Source organism: Pholis gunnellus (assembly GCF_910591455.1).
Source record: "Pholis gunnellus genome assembly, chromosome: 3".
In the NCBI taxonomy this organism is placed as follows: domain Eukaryota; kingdom Metazoa; phylum Chordata; class Actinopteri; order Perciformes; family Pholidae; genus Pholis; species Pholis gunnellus.
Genome location: NC_136529.1, coordinates 19,081,018 through 19,098,628, shown reverse-complemented (window position 1 = coordinate 19,098,628; position 17,611 = coordinate 19,081,018). Strand labels below are relative to the sequence as shown.

The 17,611-nt window shown below is 43.6% G+C and overlaps 1 protein-coding gene across 1 annotated transcript; it reads left to right on the top strand.

Moving 5' to 3' along the window:
- The first annotated feature begins 691 nt into the window (after nucleotides 1-691).
- myl9b (myosin, light chain 9b, regulatory) lies at nucleotides 692-5,371 on the top strand. Its single transcript, XM_079183697.1, has 4 exons — nucleotides 692-813; nucleotides 3,667-3,870; nucleotides 4,290-4,451; nucleotides 4,546-5,371. The coding sequence occupies exons 2-4, from the start codon at nucleotides 3,687-3,689 to the stop codon at nucleotides 4,719-4,721; spliced, it is 522 nt and encodes a 173-aa protein (XP_079039823.1). The 5' UTR covers nucleotides 692-813; nucleotides 3,667-3,686; the 3' UTR covers nucleotides 4,722-5,371.
- Nucleotides 5,372-17,611: the final 12,240 nt, after the last annotated feature.

The window sequence follows — 17,611 nt, the reverse complement described above, 5'->3', positions numbered from 1 at the left end:
AAATAAAAACACATTTTTGATGTGTTATACCTTTAAAATGTACAGAGTATAAAAAGGGCTATGGGGCTATAAAAAAACATGTATATTATTTGCAATTAAAGTAAATGCCAAAATAAAAACATACAAGCTACTCTTGTGCTTACATTATGCTCTGCCCAATTAAGGAGATGAATATTCTACACATGAACTTATTCCATCAAGACAGTAGGCATCAATATCTTAACATCTTAACATACAAAAAATGACAACACCTAAAGCTGCAGCAGTGCAGATTTCCTTACAGTGAATAATTGTCAAGTAGGTTTGTATGTTAACTCAATGACACAACTTAAGATGTTCCCTTCACGTTCAGGCCCCAGTGATGGCCAGCCAAACTGCCTATTTAAGGAGAGCCACGGCCCTACAACAGAAACACTGGCTTTCTAAACTGCTCTGCATCTGCTCACAACTCTCCAGCACACAAAGGCTTCTCTAAACGTTTGGGCCCGTTTCTCTAAATAAGGCAGCCTTATCGTAGTTCCTGTCATTTCTGCCTTTTCCCCAAACATCCCGAGCAGCGTCTGTGGCAGCAGCAAGCTGCAGCCCGTGCATTCTTTTGCCTTGTATGGAGAAACGGCCTGGCCTGAGATGTCTTTGTATGGGACATGCCGTCCTCTCCATTGGCCGGGGCCGAAAGGGGAGGGACCCAACCGGGAGTCTGATTCTTTAAACAAACTTTTCAGGAGAACTGCCTGCTTCCCTTTCGCACTGCTGTGTTGGACCCAGACTAAAAGGAGATTGAGGGACTTCCAGATATTTCTACCTGAAGCCAAGGTGAGAAAGAAAGCTGATTTTACCACTGGGTTGCACATTGTCATGCATACAAATTGTTAAAAAGCTCATATTTGATGTTTTTAGAAAGGACAGAATGTGTAAGAGCTCAGTGGTATTGAGAGTGAGGGAGAGGATAAAGTTACAGAGAGGTTCAGTGGCTCTTTGATAAACTTACAATATTGCTTTTTCATCTTTTGATCAACACGAACAGAGACTTGTAATTCACCTTTTAGATCTGAGTATTTGTTTGTGTATGCAGTGTAAATGTACTCTATACATGTGCCGTGTACTTCTATCTCATCACTACGGCACATTAGACAGAGGAATTTCTGAATGCAGGTGACCCATTTAGATCTCATACACACACACACGCACACACACACAGACATATGCGCCTCTGATGTTGTCTTTTAATAGGCGATGAGAGCTTAACTTCCATCGTATTCTCATGTTTGTTTTTGGAATTCCTGACCGGTGGCGTTTCGGTCTTCACTTGAGTAGTGGTGACCTATGAGGCCTGGCATTAGAGAGTGAAAGATGACAGCCAGACTGTTTGGTGATATCAAAGTGTGTGTGTGTGTGTGTGTGTGTGCGTGTGTGTGTGTGTCTGTGTGTTCTTGCTTGGGTGAAGGGACAGAGAAGCTTTGTCATCCCACTGGATGAAAGGGTTCACAGAGGAGCTGTGGTGGACAGAGAACAAATACAATTGAGGCATGTCAGCCAAATGCTGACGTCGCTGAAGTCCCAGAACTATTTGTTCTCAGCCTCTTTGTGAATCCTCGTTGATCCACTCTGTGCAGAAGATTTCAGCGGTCGCTACGGCACCTGGACACCAGGTTGTTTAATAATCGCACAAGTCAAAGAATCTATCTTACTGATTGCTTGAAACAGACGACCAGCCTCTCCAGGAAACAGTGCCCTACTGTACTGTATCAGAGGAGCCAAACAAGAATGAGTCTGTGGAATTCCTCTGTTCCCAGGAACCTTAAATTGGAGCTAAACGCTGTTTTGTTTCCAGCTTCCTCTGCAACTGTTAAATGGAGAATGAAAGGGCTTTGGGCCAAAAGCACACACCTTCCAGATTTCTTCTCTTTTCTGGCACATGACGGGACACAAGGAGCCAAACAGTAGTGGAATGAAAGGAGAGACTGATCCAACATGTGTCTGCAAGTGTGAGACAATAAAGAGTGGAATCACCGCTGGTAAAAACTGTGGGTGTGTTTGGTATTGTGAGAAAGTACATGAATGTGCTTCTTGTAACCTTTTTAATACTGAAAAGCCAAACACACACACAGATCCATTTTTGGATTTAATGTATTTTATGTAAATGTTACTGTGGACAATCCAGTTATTCATCAAGATTATGAACTCTGGACAGAACCGGCTGGTCATACTAATTTGCATCGACAATAAACGTTATAATTCTGCCCTAGTGATACAGTAGCATTCATTTGTATAGAGACCAACTGAGAAATAAACGTCTCTATAGATTCAAGATAAATTGATAGTCAAAGCTGCTCAATTCTAACTTTTCTGAGTGCAATCATGACAGCTGAGACAGACACATAGCCCATTAAAAATGATGACGGTGTCACACAGACGGTGTCTTTGGAGACAGAGATTTGATGAATATAGGGCAGGAAGGAGCTATTTATAAGTGGTGGATTGCACTGCAGTGTTGCCTTTACTATAATGTGCTATAAAATACATGGATGTAGAAGTATTTTGCTCCTAAAATACAGAAATGTGTTCAAATGTTGGTAGCCAGAAGAATTATTTGAATTTGTAGTAAATATGTGATATAGATTATTCTGATACAGAGACTAGATGGCATGTTATAGCAATTGTTTATTGATTTAAATTATTGTAAATTAAGCCTACCTATTGTAACCTCACATCTTAATTACCTGGGCCCACTGAAGATCAACACTTATTTTTATTTTACAAAATGACATCTACTCTCTGTCTTATCCTTAACAAAGTTTGTGTTTATTTGAGGGATTTCCTTTTGCCACCTGATATTTGAGAGGAAGTGACTTGTCTGGACACGATAAACACTTTGGGGATTGCTGTAGCTTTCCGGTAAAGGTCTAAGCACAGCACATTTGAAGATGCATTTGAGACATGCTCTTCCACTGAAGTCAAATATCGCGGACAAGATAATACAACAAAATAGCATGTACATCTGAGAAACGTGGCATAATTATGTAATTTTCAAGTTGTAAATTAAAGACTGGAAACAAAACCTTGCATTTCAGGAAAGGGTGTGCAATCTCACACTGAATAAATTATCTTCACCTCAGCGCCTCGCAAGGCATTCCATCATACCTCGTATGCGACTAATCAGCCACATTCACCTGCTCCCTCCTGCCTGTCCAGCCTGTCCGTCCGTCTTCTGTCTGCTATTTCCCACTGGGTACAACACAATCACAGAACACACGCACGCACATGCACGCAGGACAAATCCTTGCAGACCTGAACATGAGTGACGGGTCTAATTCTGGAAGGATCTGAAGTTAGCTGCAGTGTGCACAGTGGAGACCTGTCATTTTCACACCCATCACTGTACCCGACATCTAGGGAGAGTGTGATTCTCTAGAGGAAGCCAGAGAAAAAGATTCTCCTGCTTGGGGCAAACAGAAGAGAACATATAAAAGAGCCACATGGCTGCATCCCATCTTTCAGAACTGCAAAATATGCATAAAATTCAGCTCGTCTTTTCACATGGATGCTGAAATCTGTATTCATGTCAAGCTGTGGTAGCAGGCAATATACCTTAAGCCATGCTATCCCCTGGTGGTGCATCATTATTGCAATATAATCCATGAGTCGTGCCTTTTTGAATGTGCACAGGCCCAGATCCAGCCGCCACCATGTCGAGCAAGCGTGCCAAGGGAAAGACCACCAAGAAGCGTCCTCAGAGGGCCACCTCCAACGTGTTCGCCATGTTCGACCAGTCTCAGATCCAGGAGTTCAAAGAGGCGTTCAACATGATCGACCAGAACAGAGACGGTTTCATCGACAAGGAGGATCTGCATGACATGCTGGCCTCGCTGGGTAAACTGGCATCTTCTCACTACACTTAGTTTTTAGTGCTCCAAGAAATGCCTTCATTACAAAACAGAAGTGAGGCGTTTGAAAGACGTGGGCATTTATTAGGTGTGTGACAAAAGATGCTAAAGAGCTGCACTATAGGACATGTACGGATTCACTGTTAATGGAGCTAAAGGTCACAATATCTTAATTGTCTTTTTACATATAGATGAAATTAAAAAAACTGAATTTATGTGCCTCCGAAAGGTTCCTTCAGAACTGCTGGATTGCGTTCTTAATTAGTTCTTCGCAACTAAATAAGTTGACCACCGTTTATAGCAGCTGGGTTCTTCTAGAAGCACAAGGAAACACTTCCTGTTTTTAGTTTTTTTGTGTAGTCCCAAGATAAAGACGATGCATGTAACAGTGTTGTTCGTCCTCAGGTAAGAACCCCTCTGATGAATACCTGGAGGGGATGATGAGCGAAGCACCGGGGCCCATCAACTTCACCATGTTCCTCACCATGTTTGGAGAGAGGCTCAACGGAACGGACCCCGAGGACGTCATTCGCAACGCTTTCGCCTGCTTTGACGAGGAGGGGTCTGGTGAGTCGGCATAAACACAATACTGGTAACAAAGGTTCATGGCCCTTTCGCTCTCAAGCATTTTGGAGCTCAATGGGTCTTACCTGTGTCCAAGGTGTGATCCACGAGGACCATCTGAGGGAGCTGCTGACCACCATGGGCGACCGCTTCACAGATGAAGATGTGGACGAGCTGTTCCGCGAGGCGCCCATTGACAAGAAGGGCAACTTCAACTACGCAGAGTTCACGCGCATCCTCAAACACGGCGCCAAAGACAAGGACGACGAGTAGAGGGAGACACCGACTTCCTTGGGGGGCCCCCGCACACATACTCCACCACAAATTAACCCTTAGTTCCTACCTTTTTACAGACCTTGTAGGTTTTAGAGAAACTGAAAGACGCATCAATTGTCCATTGTGTTGAAGTTTAGATTTAAACATGTGTATTAAAGGTAGGAGCTTGGGATTCATTTGGGATCCACAGAAATATTTTGCAATATCGTTGATTACCATGAAGAGGTGTATTTGCATCGCATAGCTACAAGTCTCCTGCGGCTTCACGGACTGCTGGTTGGATGCATCAACACATCGTGTGTGTGCGCAGGGTGCTTTTGGACTGTAAGATTCGGTGCCACATACAGTACCAGCAATGTTTACCTCTTACCTGCCAATTAGCTACTGCACAAGCACTGCAACACGTCTCCATACCTGTAATATTTGTATTCCTGTGTTTAAAAATGGATAAAAAGAAATCTGATCATTCTGATTGTGTTCATTGAAAGTGGTGAGTGCTTCTGCTTAAGAAAATAATTAGCGCTTTTATACTGAATTGTTTTTCCCATCAGCTGGTTGCGTGTACTTGAAGGATCAGGCAAGTTTGTGTTGTTGAAGGAATTCGGGCTTGAACTGTTGCTCAGGCAAATAAAGTTTATTCATGTTGATCAGAAGAACAGTGTCGGTGTTTTTGTACCATGTTTTTCAAGTAAGTGCCTCCTACTACTTACACACTGTTTCATCAGTGCTTTCAGTTTTAGAGCTTTGTCCAACAAAGCAGTACACTGTACTTTGCACTACGACCGGTTACCAAAAAATATAGTTTGAGCCGTATACATGACCATGAATGCACCAACTTGGAAACGTAGTTACTTTTCAATGTTAATTAAATGTTCACTACTGCAAGTAGTACTCAAACAAATTTGCTTTATCGGGACTGTTAGGTGTAGTTTGACTACATTTGATTGACAGTTGCTGAACAACCCAACAAATGTCAGTTTCAAATATTTGATCAATCCTGATTGGTGCACATAATTGTGACGTCACCTTTATTCTTTTCAATTGATCCAGGAGAAATTAATACAGCAACAGAAATATTTACTAAAAATGTTTTGGAAGATTTTATAAATGCCATTTTCACGGCAGACAGTTTGACTTGTAAGAACTTACTAATTGCACTGACATTTAACAATTTCAAATATATATTTAACCATGCCACTCAGTAAGCCGTGACAGTGAGTCAGCATGCACAATACCAGGACCCTAGTGTGTAAAAAGGGCTATTGTAAGAAAGTAATTGAGCAAATATGTTGCAATATAGTTACTCAAAAAATGAAATCGAAATAAACTCAAGCGTTAAGGGCAAGAAAACACTGAAATGGCAATTATGAAAAACTGAACTTTTATTTCTTTGAAATGCTTATACAAAACACACATTTAAAGTTTAAGGCATATATTGCACAGACTATTGAGAAGTTTTTATATAAAAAGGAACATTGGTCCCTCAGTCGTAGGTTTAAGGCACAGCAGCCAGTCATACTGCCAACGGTCGGTCATGATTCACAACATGAACTGGAACAACATTTTGAATGCATTTGGCTGTAAAGAAACTACATAGTTCGAGATAAAGTCCATGCCAATACAAACAAAAAAGAAAAAAAACATGACTGAAAATATTTACATGCATCATCACATTGTCTGATCGGAGTGGAGTGTCATTTGAAATCTAAAATCACATATAAACATTGCTAAAAAAAAACAAAAAAACTGCCTGCCTAATCTTTAGCCAGCTATTTCCAGTATATCTCAACTGATTAAAAGGTGTTGTCACAGTGGCATGATGTAGTATATGAACAATAAAAATATTAATTTAATACTTAGTATTCTACATATGACCCAAGCCTGACATAACCTGTGTAAATTGAGGTATAAATGCACATCAGTCTAGTGAGTACCTGTAACAAAAGAAAACAAGTAAAACATTTCCATCGCCGTCCACAGAGCATCACCGGCAGTGAGGAGGGACATACAAAACAACAGAAGTGGGAATAAGAGGAGAGTTGCGCAACAATAATTTTGATGGTGTCAGCACTCAGCAGCACTCTGGCCTAACACCTGACGTTCTCCCTTTGTCTTCCCAAACTCCTTGCACAAGTAAAATGTGACCGTTTGAACAGAGCACAGCTCAATGACGCTGGTAAACATGACAGTATTGAAGATGTGACGCACAATCCTGCTATAGTATTATTCACATAGGACCCTTTCCACATGATGCTACAGTTAAGAGATGCCCGATATATTGTGGTTTATGCTACGACAGTTTCATGGAAACTACAGCTCTGTGAATGATTAGAAACTCTAAAAGAAACCATTTCTAAACACAGGTGGAAAGCACTAATGAGGAATATGATATTCTTATGCTGTCGCCCCCCCCCGGGAAGAAAAAAAACAAACTTCAAAATGTCAGCTATTTCAGTACATCTGCTACATTTTGCTTTGCCAAGACACTATACGCATCAATTCATCTTTCCACTAGTAAGACATGCAGGTTTGAAATACCTAAAACAAAATCATAAGGCCCTAAATCGACAGGGAAATCTGGGTAATTTATCTCTTCCCCAAATAACAGGATCCAATGTTTAAAGTGTTTCGCGCCACAAAAGATAAAAAGGCACCGAGTCTCACAGCAAGTGAAACGTTTCAGTCGAGTAGCTGCAAGAGCTTGATGTCATCGCCTCTCCACTGAAATTGATTTCTGTAACAGATCCAATGTGACCCTCTCCCCTTCATCCTTTATCCACAGCCCTCCTCCTCCTCCTCAACAATCCCTGAAAATCGTACACAACCAATCAAGGACGCACAAAGTAACGGACAGAACCGCTTCACTTCCAGCTAAAACATGGCTCCTATTTATAAATTGGAAACGGCAAACAAAGGAACACGTGGCGCTTGAGAGCATGTGTTGAAAGGTTGAGATGACAATGAAGCTCCTTAGCTATAAAAAGGCAGGAGGGGGGGGGGGGGGGGGGGGGAGACAGATGCATCGCGTCATTCAATCAGGCTCGCTGCAGTACAATCAATTTCCCTTTCTGGTCATTTCAGAGGAAAAAATGGGGGGAAATGTAAAGAGTAAAAAACAGACTCAATTCTTAAGAGGTCTATGGTGTTGTTGCCGAGCGTGGGGAAAAACCATTCATGTCCTCCTTTTTATCCTGGAGGAGAATGGATGATAGGCAATGATATCTATGTCTTTTAGTACATTCAATAATGTCCAGTACTGCTACTGAAGAGGCTAACTGCTGGTCCTGAAAACGACACCGTTCGACATTTTGTACAATTATGGGATATTTCCTCCTCGTTTATAAATTGTAATGTGGAAAGACAAATGGCATCAAAAACTGTACAATACAATGACTCTGCACCGAGGAATGCTCCTGTCGAGATATGACATAAAAAAAAAAAAAAGGAAAAAGTGTTCTTACCCGCAGGTGCCTCAGTCAAGAACAGCATATTTAAACAATAAAAAGTTGCTTGAAACAGCAAGTCTCTATAACACCTCTCGTTTGTTGCTTCACTTTGTCCCAGTTCATCTGATCTCATTCCCTGTATTCTGCAGGCACAGGCGTTAATGACTAAAGGGGACTTGTGATGAAGATACATTCTCCTATATACAGTGTTGTCCAGCCAACAGGAATGTTTGGCTTCTCTCCTCCCAGATATATATATAAAAAAAAAGAAAAGGGGTGGGCCAACTTCCGGCTCCTAGTTAACAGCTTCACTCACTGAGTGCAGGCTGTGCTGCGGGCCCCACACTGTGGTGATGGGGGTCTTTACCCCTTGAAGAGAACTGGGTTGCCTGGTGTCAGCATGGACCATGCTCCAAACACTGGGCACCGCTGCTGAATTCCTGCTACTGATGCTGGTGGTAGTGGAGGAAGGCTGGAGCGGAGCAGTGAGGGGGGAAGCCAGGCCCAGAAGAGGCGTCATCGCTGGCGTAGAGGAGGATATTTGTGCTGAGGCGGACAGAGGAGTTGGAGTTTGCGTCGAGGCAAAGACTGGGTTGTGAACGGGGGCTGGAGACGACTCTGCGGTCGAAGCGGGTGACGGACACGGAACACTGACTGGGATTATGGGGGACATGTGGAACGGCAGGCAAAGCGGGAATCCTCTGGGGTCTGTGAAAGAGGTGACGGCTGGAGGTGGAGCAGCTGGAACAAGCGCTACAGTCTGGGAAGAAGCCTGGCTAGGAGCCGTGACAGAGGCGGGGCTTGTGGCCGGGACTAGGACTGCTGATGGCAAAGAGACGGGCAGTGGAGCTGGAAGTGAGCTCGAGGCTGAAGCAGCGGCTGGTTTCTGGGAATTCGGTTGTTCTAAAACTGAGGCAGACACTGGCACTACAGTAGGCAGATGCGCTGTGATGAGCTGAGGCTGGTTTGGGCTGGAGGCTGTGTCCTTGTCTAAGGGGCTCCAGATTACTTTATCCATCAGGAGAGGAGATAGCCTCGAGGCAGAAACCAAGAACGGAGGTGCGACTGGGACAGACGCGGTTAAAGACAGAGGCACTGGATCCTTTCCTGAAGTCACAGTTGACACTGGAACAGCCATAGCCTTCTCCATCAGACTCTGCACCCTGGAGGGATCCATGACTTGTTGGCTGTCCTCTGGAGGCGGTGTGGGCCCCGTGTCACTGCTGTACGCGCTACACTTTGCCTCCACCAGTTCAGTCTTTACAGCCTCTGCGGGTCCGTTCTGGCTCTCCTGGAGCCTCTTCAGGTTCTCCTGCTCCGCCGCCCTTTGCAGTGCCGCGTCGACCAGGAGCCTCAAGTCGCTGAAGTCCTGGGTGGGGAACAGCTCGGGAGGAGTCGGGGGCGGCGTGTTGAAGAGGCCACTGGTGGGGCTAGCTGCCATTGTTGTGCTGGTGAGACAAACCATATTGGCCCCCTGTTCCTCCGCTTCCCTCAGCAGACTTTGGGTGTCCAGCTTCATCAGCGCCTGGACGGACCCTTCCTTGCCCGGGTAGCCCGCTCCGGTCAGAATGGCCGTCGCCGTGTTCCCGAGGAGACTGAGGTCCAGCGTAGGGGCGGAGCGGATGACGGACGGCCGCTGTTGAGACGAGCCGGTGGAGGAGTTGCTTTCCGGAGAGCTGGCTCCGCCCCCGTTAGCCGAGTGGACTTCACTTTTAGCTCCGACCTTGCGGGAGATGGTGAACTTTGTGGGATCTTTGCCGTCCTTGCGAAGCAGGTCGGGGAGGAGGCGGCGACGTGCGTTGATGAACCAGTTACATATCTGGGAAAAGAGGAAGAAATTCTGCATGAACATAACTGACACTGGCTGCTTGCACGGATGCTTTACTTGAATAAAAAGAAAAGGCTTTTCAGTCACAAAGGTGTACTTTTACATTTTTCTCTTGGGGGGCCTGCATTACAGCCACGGTCTAAAAATGATCTGAGGCCTGTGATTTTAATAACCACCTACACATTTTCTTTACACAGGCCTTACTTACCCCCTCTAGTGGTACGGCCTCCCACACAAGGAAGGAAGAAAGAGAGGGAGACAGACGAGATGAGAGCCCTCAGACAGCTGGCAATAATGAAGGACTGAGCTAAAATATGCTGAGCCACAGAGAAGCCAGCCAAAGGCATTCCAGGGAACTGACTACACACCAAGAAACTCTGCTGCTGCTGCCTCATGCTAATCTGTAATGCCGTCTTTAATGCTGCCCGCCTGTTCGTGCATGCCTGCGAGTGTTGAGAGGGAAAGAGGAAATGTCTTCTTCTGATGTAATGAAGTGAAAAGGGAGGGCTGGGAAAAGCTCACTCTCAGCAGCAGTGTGCAAATACCACCAGGTTGTTGTTTTGCTTTCAAGTGTTCACCGTGTTGGTAAAATTTAGTATCACAGAAACGGAAAAGGTGTTACGACTATAGTTCCAACCCCGTTCTTGCGGTGAATCAAACTTCAGAGAGATAAAACATTACTAAATTGAGTCCGATGATCTGCCTTTTGTGCTACAAGACGAGTAATAATTTACCACCTACTTATGTGCTTTACAAATAGTACAAATAATATTCACACACAAAGCATTTAAATCCAGTGGAACCTGTAAAAATCAGCTCTACTTCAGAGGGGAATACATCCAGCAGAAAGCAGAAACAGTGAAGACCAAAAGTGTCATTTCCTCTGGTAAGTGCAGAGTGCTTGTGGCAAAAACAAGATGAAATAAATCCTCACCTGCAGCACAGAGAGGTTGGTCTGACCGGACAGACTGAGCTTCTCCTGCTCCGACGGGTAGGCGTTGAAGCGGTGCTCGTACAGCCAGCTCCGCAGGATATGCACCGCCTCCTTCGGCAGGTTGCCCCGGCGACGGCGTTTCCCAAATAGACCCCGTCCCGACAGGTCGAGCGGGGAGCCGTCATCGCTGTCCGACACGGCCGAGGAGTGCTCCTGCTCCGGGCGAAGCTCTTCTTCCAGAGCTGAGGGGAAAAGGGGGAAATAATTTGAGATAAAAGAGTTAAGAGAGTCCTCTGTGTTGCTCATCATGGGCCCTCGTTGTAAATGAGGTGTCAGATAACTTGTAACATGTTGTACGAGTGGCTGTTTTGCAAACTCAAGGAGTGATTTTCCCTGATTTGTGAACAAGTGCACAATCCTCAACGGTTGCTTTTAACCTCTCGATTTAACCCAATTTAAAAGTAAGGTTTGTGGTCTGAATAAATTCAAACAATGGCTTCGGGGTCAGGACTTTGTTGTGGGCTTTTTTTTTTTTGGTCGGTCTCCGGTTGGCCACTGGAGAGAATCTCCCCTCAAAATGGAGCATGCCTGATCCCAGGGGTGGGCCACAAAATGCAGTGAATGTCTTTCTGTGGGGCTGGGGTGAAACCTGACCCCCGGGGCAGCGCCTGTCTTCACAAAGAAGATTGTGTGCATATCAACATCACAGTAGCCAGTGGCCCAGGAGCCTATTGACCATGCAAAGCAGGCCGTTTTCACCTCATGCCACTTCGGCTCAGTACTGCAGGAGTAGTTGACTAAATCTTTTGAATTCGGCATTCCTCGACAACGAGGGTGCTACAATCAAGTTAGTGGGGGTCAAATAAAAAAACAAAACATACAAATACAAACTCAATGCACCCCCCCCCCCCCCCCCCCCCCATTTCTTTAAATGAGCTTCACTCTAGCACCTAAAAATAATACACCAGACCTGTTGATTTAAATGTTTTAGTTGAGCTCTAGATTTAAGGACTGATTTATCATTTGGGATGAAATGTTGTGGTCCCAATTAATTAAATGATCATTTGCACACAAAAAACACTTACTGAAACATTTGTTTTATCAAGTGTCTTGTCTGATATAATGCATTTATCACTGCACTAGTTTTGCAGACATTTGGCAAAAAATAAATAAAAATCTTTCTTAAAACCTCTGGAATGAGGTAAACTTTTAATAATGTCTGAGTTAAATGAAGTCTAATTTGGTATGAAGGTACTGTAGTCTGTAACACGAGTCTCCCATTAATGCTTGACAGACATCTCACGTTAACCTACTTATAATAACATTGAGAGAAACTATGTGGCCCACAACACTCCACTATATCACCGCATAGACATTTAAAGATGCACCATATGTGCCCTCATTCCATGCGAGACTCAGTACAGAAAACAAAAGATTTTAAACTGACGTTAGCTTAAGAGTACATTGTGTCACATCAGCAACAGCCACATGTTAACAACTCACAGGCAGTCAAACCCAACTTTTTGTTTACCAACCGTCTCCTCTAACGTTACGTACACGTTGGTCATGTGGAAAGTGCTGCTAGCATTCTGTATATTAATATGAACACGAGGCCAAAGAGCTCAACGGTGAACTAAACTTCACAACACACTCCGAGGTACGGATTTGAATCTGACCGTTAGTAACGTTACACACCAAACATCAACTTTGGAGATCCGCTCGCTTTGTCTCGTTGCGCGATAACGTCACGCTCAAGAGTGAAACTAAATATACGCCAAAAAAACAAACCCTCTGGAATATAATGCTAAATGTTACATTCATAAAAGATATAAAGCGAGCTACTCGGTAAATTAGCCATCTGGAGCGCACAAAGGAGGCAGGCAGGAAAGCGCAGCCTCCCGCATGTCACGCCGCCAGATGGACACCATGCCCGCCTCCAGAGATAACTAGCTGGCTAGCTGTCCCTCCAAACGGGAGCACACAACACACACGCTGCATTTGCTTCGCAACACACAAAAAAAAGCCCGCATACCAGGCAAAACCAACAGCGGGGAGACACAGTGTGCTCGCAGACGGGACACTTCGTGGGTTATAAACGTGCATGGCAGTGATTAAAAAAAACAAAACACAACACGATGCGAACGCCTGCTCACCTCGTTTGAATGCTTTCATTCTTTGTTGATGGCTTGCTTGAAAACACGCAGCTGTCCAAGTTGCTCGCTGTACAAAGCGTGCCCCGGGAGCCCGAGCGATGGTTGACACAACGGCACTTTCTTCCAAGAAAGCCGAAGGTGTTGCGCCTTTTTTCACCGACTTAAACGCTTCGCTTTTGGGGTTCCGTGGCACGAAAATGTTTCTCCGTCTCCATCGCAGCCCTCGCTTTCTGCCAAGACAAATGTTTTCTGTTTTGTGTCGCTTGTTCCTTTTTACCTGCACGCAGCAGCGCCAGCTTTTTTTTTTTTTCTCTTTTTTTTTTACCAATCTTGACAGTCGCAGCTGAAATGATCCCGCCTCATCGACAGCTGTCAACCAATCACGGACCTCCATTGCGCCTCCTGGGCGGTCGTTAGCCAATCACGGCGCTCCGCCAGACAGCAGACGGGCTTCGTGTAATTGTGACTGACGGGGAGAGCCATTTCATTCAAAGTACAGCGCAGTCAATTGAAACAATGTTATTTTCTCGACGCGGTTGAAATCCTACGGTTACGTTGACACGAGCCTGAATATGAAGAGAACCGTAGAGCTCGTTTGTAAGCACCGTGGTCGTTTCTATCCCTGTGTGCGGGAGACGGCTACATTGGCTTTACGTAACGTTGAGCAAAATGTTCTGGTTACATAAATCAGAAACGTCGAAAGCGTCGATCGGTGACCGCATTGAACCAGCTCATAACACAATTAACCAAGTTATTTGGACTCGCACTGCCCGGAGTCATTTCAGATCTGATAGTTAGACATCAGCTTTACAGTTTGAATATGTGTTGTGATGATTTGATTCCCCAAAGTCTCTTGGGAGATTCCCCAGGCCAAAGGAGCGGGAGTGAGCTCAGATTAAAAGAAATATTACAACACTTCAATCTACCTGTTGTAACCGACCTGTGTTGTGATAAAATATACTCACTGAGTCACTGAGTCTGCTCTGAGTTTGAAAAGAGGAAATAGCAACAAAAAAAAAGAACATATTGACACAGATTTAAAGCTATAATTGAATTTTAGCAGGGTTAAAAACAACAACAGGCAATGTAAAGTACTGCATCTCTAAAAATAGTCAAAAGAAAAATAACAGCCACAAATGTAAACATCTTGTCCGTTCACAACAGTAAGCACATACAACCATGATGGACTTTTTGAGAAAAGTATCGTGTGCATTTTATTGAATATTACGTCTCTCCATTATACATTTGAACAACCTTGAAATAGTATAAATAGATAGATCTACAGCATTGTAAAATTTTCAGTCTGGTCTATTTACAGAAGACAACTTTAAGAAGCACAGGGGGAGAAATGCAAGATTATTAGTTTCATTTTAATATCAAAGAACCCTTTTACTCAGTATTGCACTTATACCTTACATTTTTACCAGAATATAGTGACAAGAATCTAGGTAAATCTCATTTTATGAACAACAGACCCTCTCACTCACAACCGTGTCTCAAACAGAACAACCCTTTTATACTAAACCCTACAAACCCTGCCATACAGCCTACAGAGTATAATACCGAACACTTTAAAATAAGCGCTTGCTTCATAAAATATATCTTCTAGTATTTTTTACAGACACTTTTTGCTATATCATCCCTTGTGGTAGGAGCTCTGCCCCTCACCCCTTCCCCAGTTGTATGCCCCACTCGGAGGAACAAAGCACAGATGCTAATGAGCTTGTTGTTTTTGCAAGCAGGCCTTTGGACTACTGTATGGGAATGGATTCACTATCCCAGCTGAGGTATGCTCTCACTGGGATTAAACTGTCTCTCTTCGCCTGTACTGATAAAACTATTTTCTCAGTCCTGGAATGCAGAAACAAAACAAAGTCAAAGGGTAGCTAAACTTTATATAAAAGGTGTGATGTCAGACCCATTTTTAGAGGGAAAAAGTGAAAACATACATTGGTATCACAGAAGATATGGTACAATTTGGAGCATAGCTACATCATAAACCATTTTGCTAAACTTTTTTTCTGCTTGCTTTTATGAATGATAACTTCGCTATTGCGATTGAAGGAGTGCAGCTGAATAGAAGCAGTGAAAATCCAGTTGACTAGTCAAAATGAAGCTTTACCAAAACAGGTTTTGACTCTAAAAGGTCAAACCCGTCACACCAATTTGGGGGACCGTTATCACCCTCAAATCAATGGCTTTACAGCAGCAATGCCACACCGCAGCTGTTTGGATCATGGATCACCCCAGTGATATCTGTGTGTATTGGAGGGAAGACTTGTTTAAATGCATGAGCTCTCTTGTCTCTCTTTAAGTATGTCACTGACATCTCTTAGCATTTGTAGACGTCCAACGTCTGGAAAAGCATTGCTTTTCAGTTTGGTGACGGTTAGATCGTAGCACAACTTTCTCTGCGTTCCAGCCCTCCTTCCCTCAGCGTACTTGAGATGCCACAATTTAGTTTGATCCGTCAGGCAGACCTGCGGTTTTGTGTGAAGGAGGGTGACAGACAGCAGGGTTTTGGGCCCCAAAATGTGGCAAATGGGAAGAAAAGGGATATGATATGTTATGAAACGGTTTTAAATGTTAAAAATGTTCTGGCAGTGGTTTGCATATGAGAAAGAGATTTTAAATGTAGTTGTTGCAATATATTGCCCACAAGCTATGTTATACAATACTCATTCATTTCTAAGACTGAATATTAAATACTCATGACATTAAGATTGTCAAAATGTGGCAATCATTTTTTTGTGGAGAACTGTGAGACACCAACATTGAAACCACCGCTTCTTTCAGAAAAACAACTTGTCAGACAACTTTTTCCTGGTGGTCTCAAATCAAATCAAGTCATCGACTGAGTTTCAAGTCACACAAAAGGCCTATAGGTGCTAACGATGCTCTCCACCCCACTAAAAGAGAGAGGGGGGGGGGGGGGGGGGGGGGGGGCATTGACAGCACCCAGGGAACAGACTATTGACACCCCTGAGCCATTTTCCATGCTGGGAGTCATCCCCAGCCGGCAAACAAAGGCCTGCCATCAAGAGAAAGCTCTTGCCGAGATAGAGCGAGAACAGTGGCCATCTGACTTTTCCAATTCAACGCCTCAGGCGGCATTATTGGGCGAGAGAAGGTGAGAATGAGTCATAGCAGCAGCCGAATCAGTCCCATTGTCATAGTTTAACATAACTAATTAGGAAGGGGAAGTGATGTTTGCTTAGCATTTGGAAGAACCCAAATGTGAGGGTGGTGGTCAGACGAACTACTGTGGGTTGACTTTGTGGTTGGATGTGTACTTCTTAGTGAAATCCAGAAGTTTGTGAATGACTCAAAAACCAAGAGGCCGCTTTGTTTTGGGAAACGGCTTCAAATGAGACAGGAGTCTGTAAATATGTGTAATGCACACAATGTGTCCCCTTCCAGCTGAACAGTGCAGGGCTCAATGTCGTCTTATAATGTGAATGCACACAGTACGGTATACTACAATGTGCTGTGTATTTGATTAACCACTGTTGCCCTCTAGAGGTCAGAAATGAGACATTTCAAAATGTCAGTTTCCTGTCTGAGAAAGGGGGGGGGGGTCCTTCTGCTGAGCAATACCTCGGTTGTAGTGATGGGCAATTCTAGTTGAGCTTTGGGGATGTGCATATATTAATGTTAAAACTGAAATAAATGCAGTGCTGTGGCTGCACTCCACTCCATTTCAACAGTAAGCACCGCTACTGTCGAGCTCCCTGCTGCTGACATTTAAATACAGTCAGTCGAATTTGAAACGGTGAATTCATCTTTGGCTTATGCAGTCTTCCATTAATTAAAAAAGGCAAGTCGCATTTAATTAAATGATGAAAACACAAGAATGATGGATGTAATGTTTTAATTAAATATTTGTTTCTTTGAATAAAAAAAGTGCAGGTACTTTGGATGATGTTCAATGCGGGGAAACAATAATGACAACAAATTGAAGAAGATTGAATTTGTTGAGTGAAGGGAGGCAAAAATAAATCAAATGCTTTTGGAATCATAGTATAAAAACAACAGCAAGACACATGTCCGATTGTGTGTCCCCACAAACAATAACACACATTACCCTGCATAATCAGCCTGCTGCATTATTTCAATAAAAGCCCTAAATTCATTTGAGATTGATCGAGTTGAATGCTAAGTGAGGTTATTAAAAGCACTTAAAGAAGCATTAAAACAGATGGAACAAAAATCCTGACTGAAATATTCCTGAATCTGCAGTTAGAGCACAAACATGAAAACCAAAGTTAATGGGACAAAGAGATTGAAAAGAAAAAAGAAGATATTGTCCCTCCAAAGAAAATTATTTCTAATATTATTGTGGCCACTGACATTCTGACTGAAACGGAGATAGTCATGCTCGGTCACCGTTAATATCGGGATGTTGCTTTCATTAAAAACCATTAAGAAACTAAACTTTACAGATGTTTAAATCTTTGACACAAGAACATTTGGAGGGAAACACACAAGAGTTAATTGTTAGGAACTATATATAAACACCCCTTCAA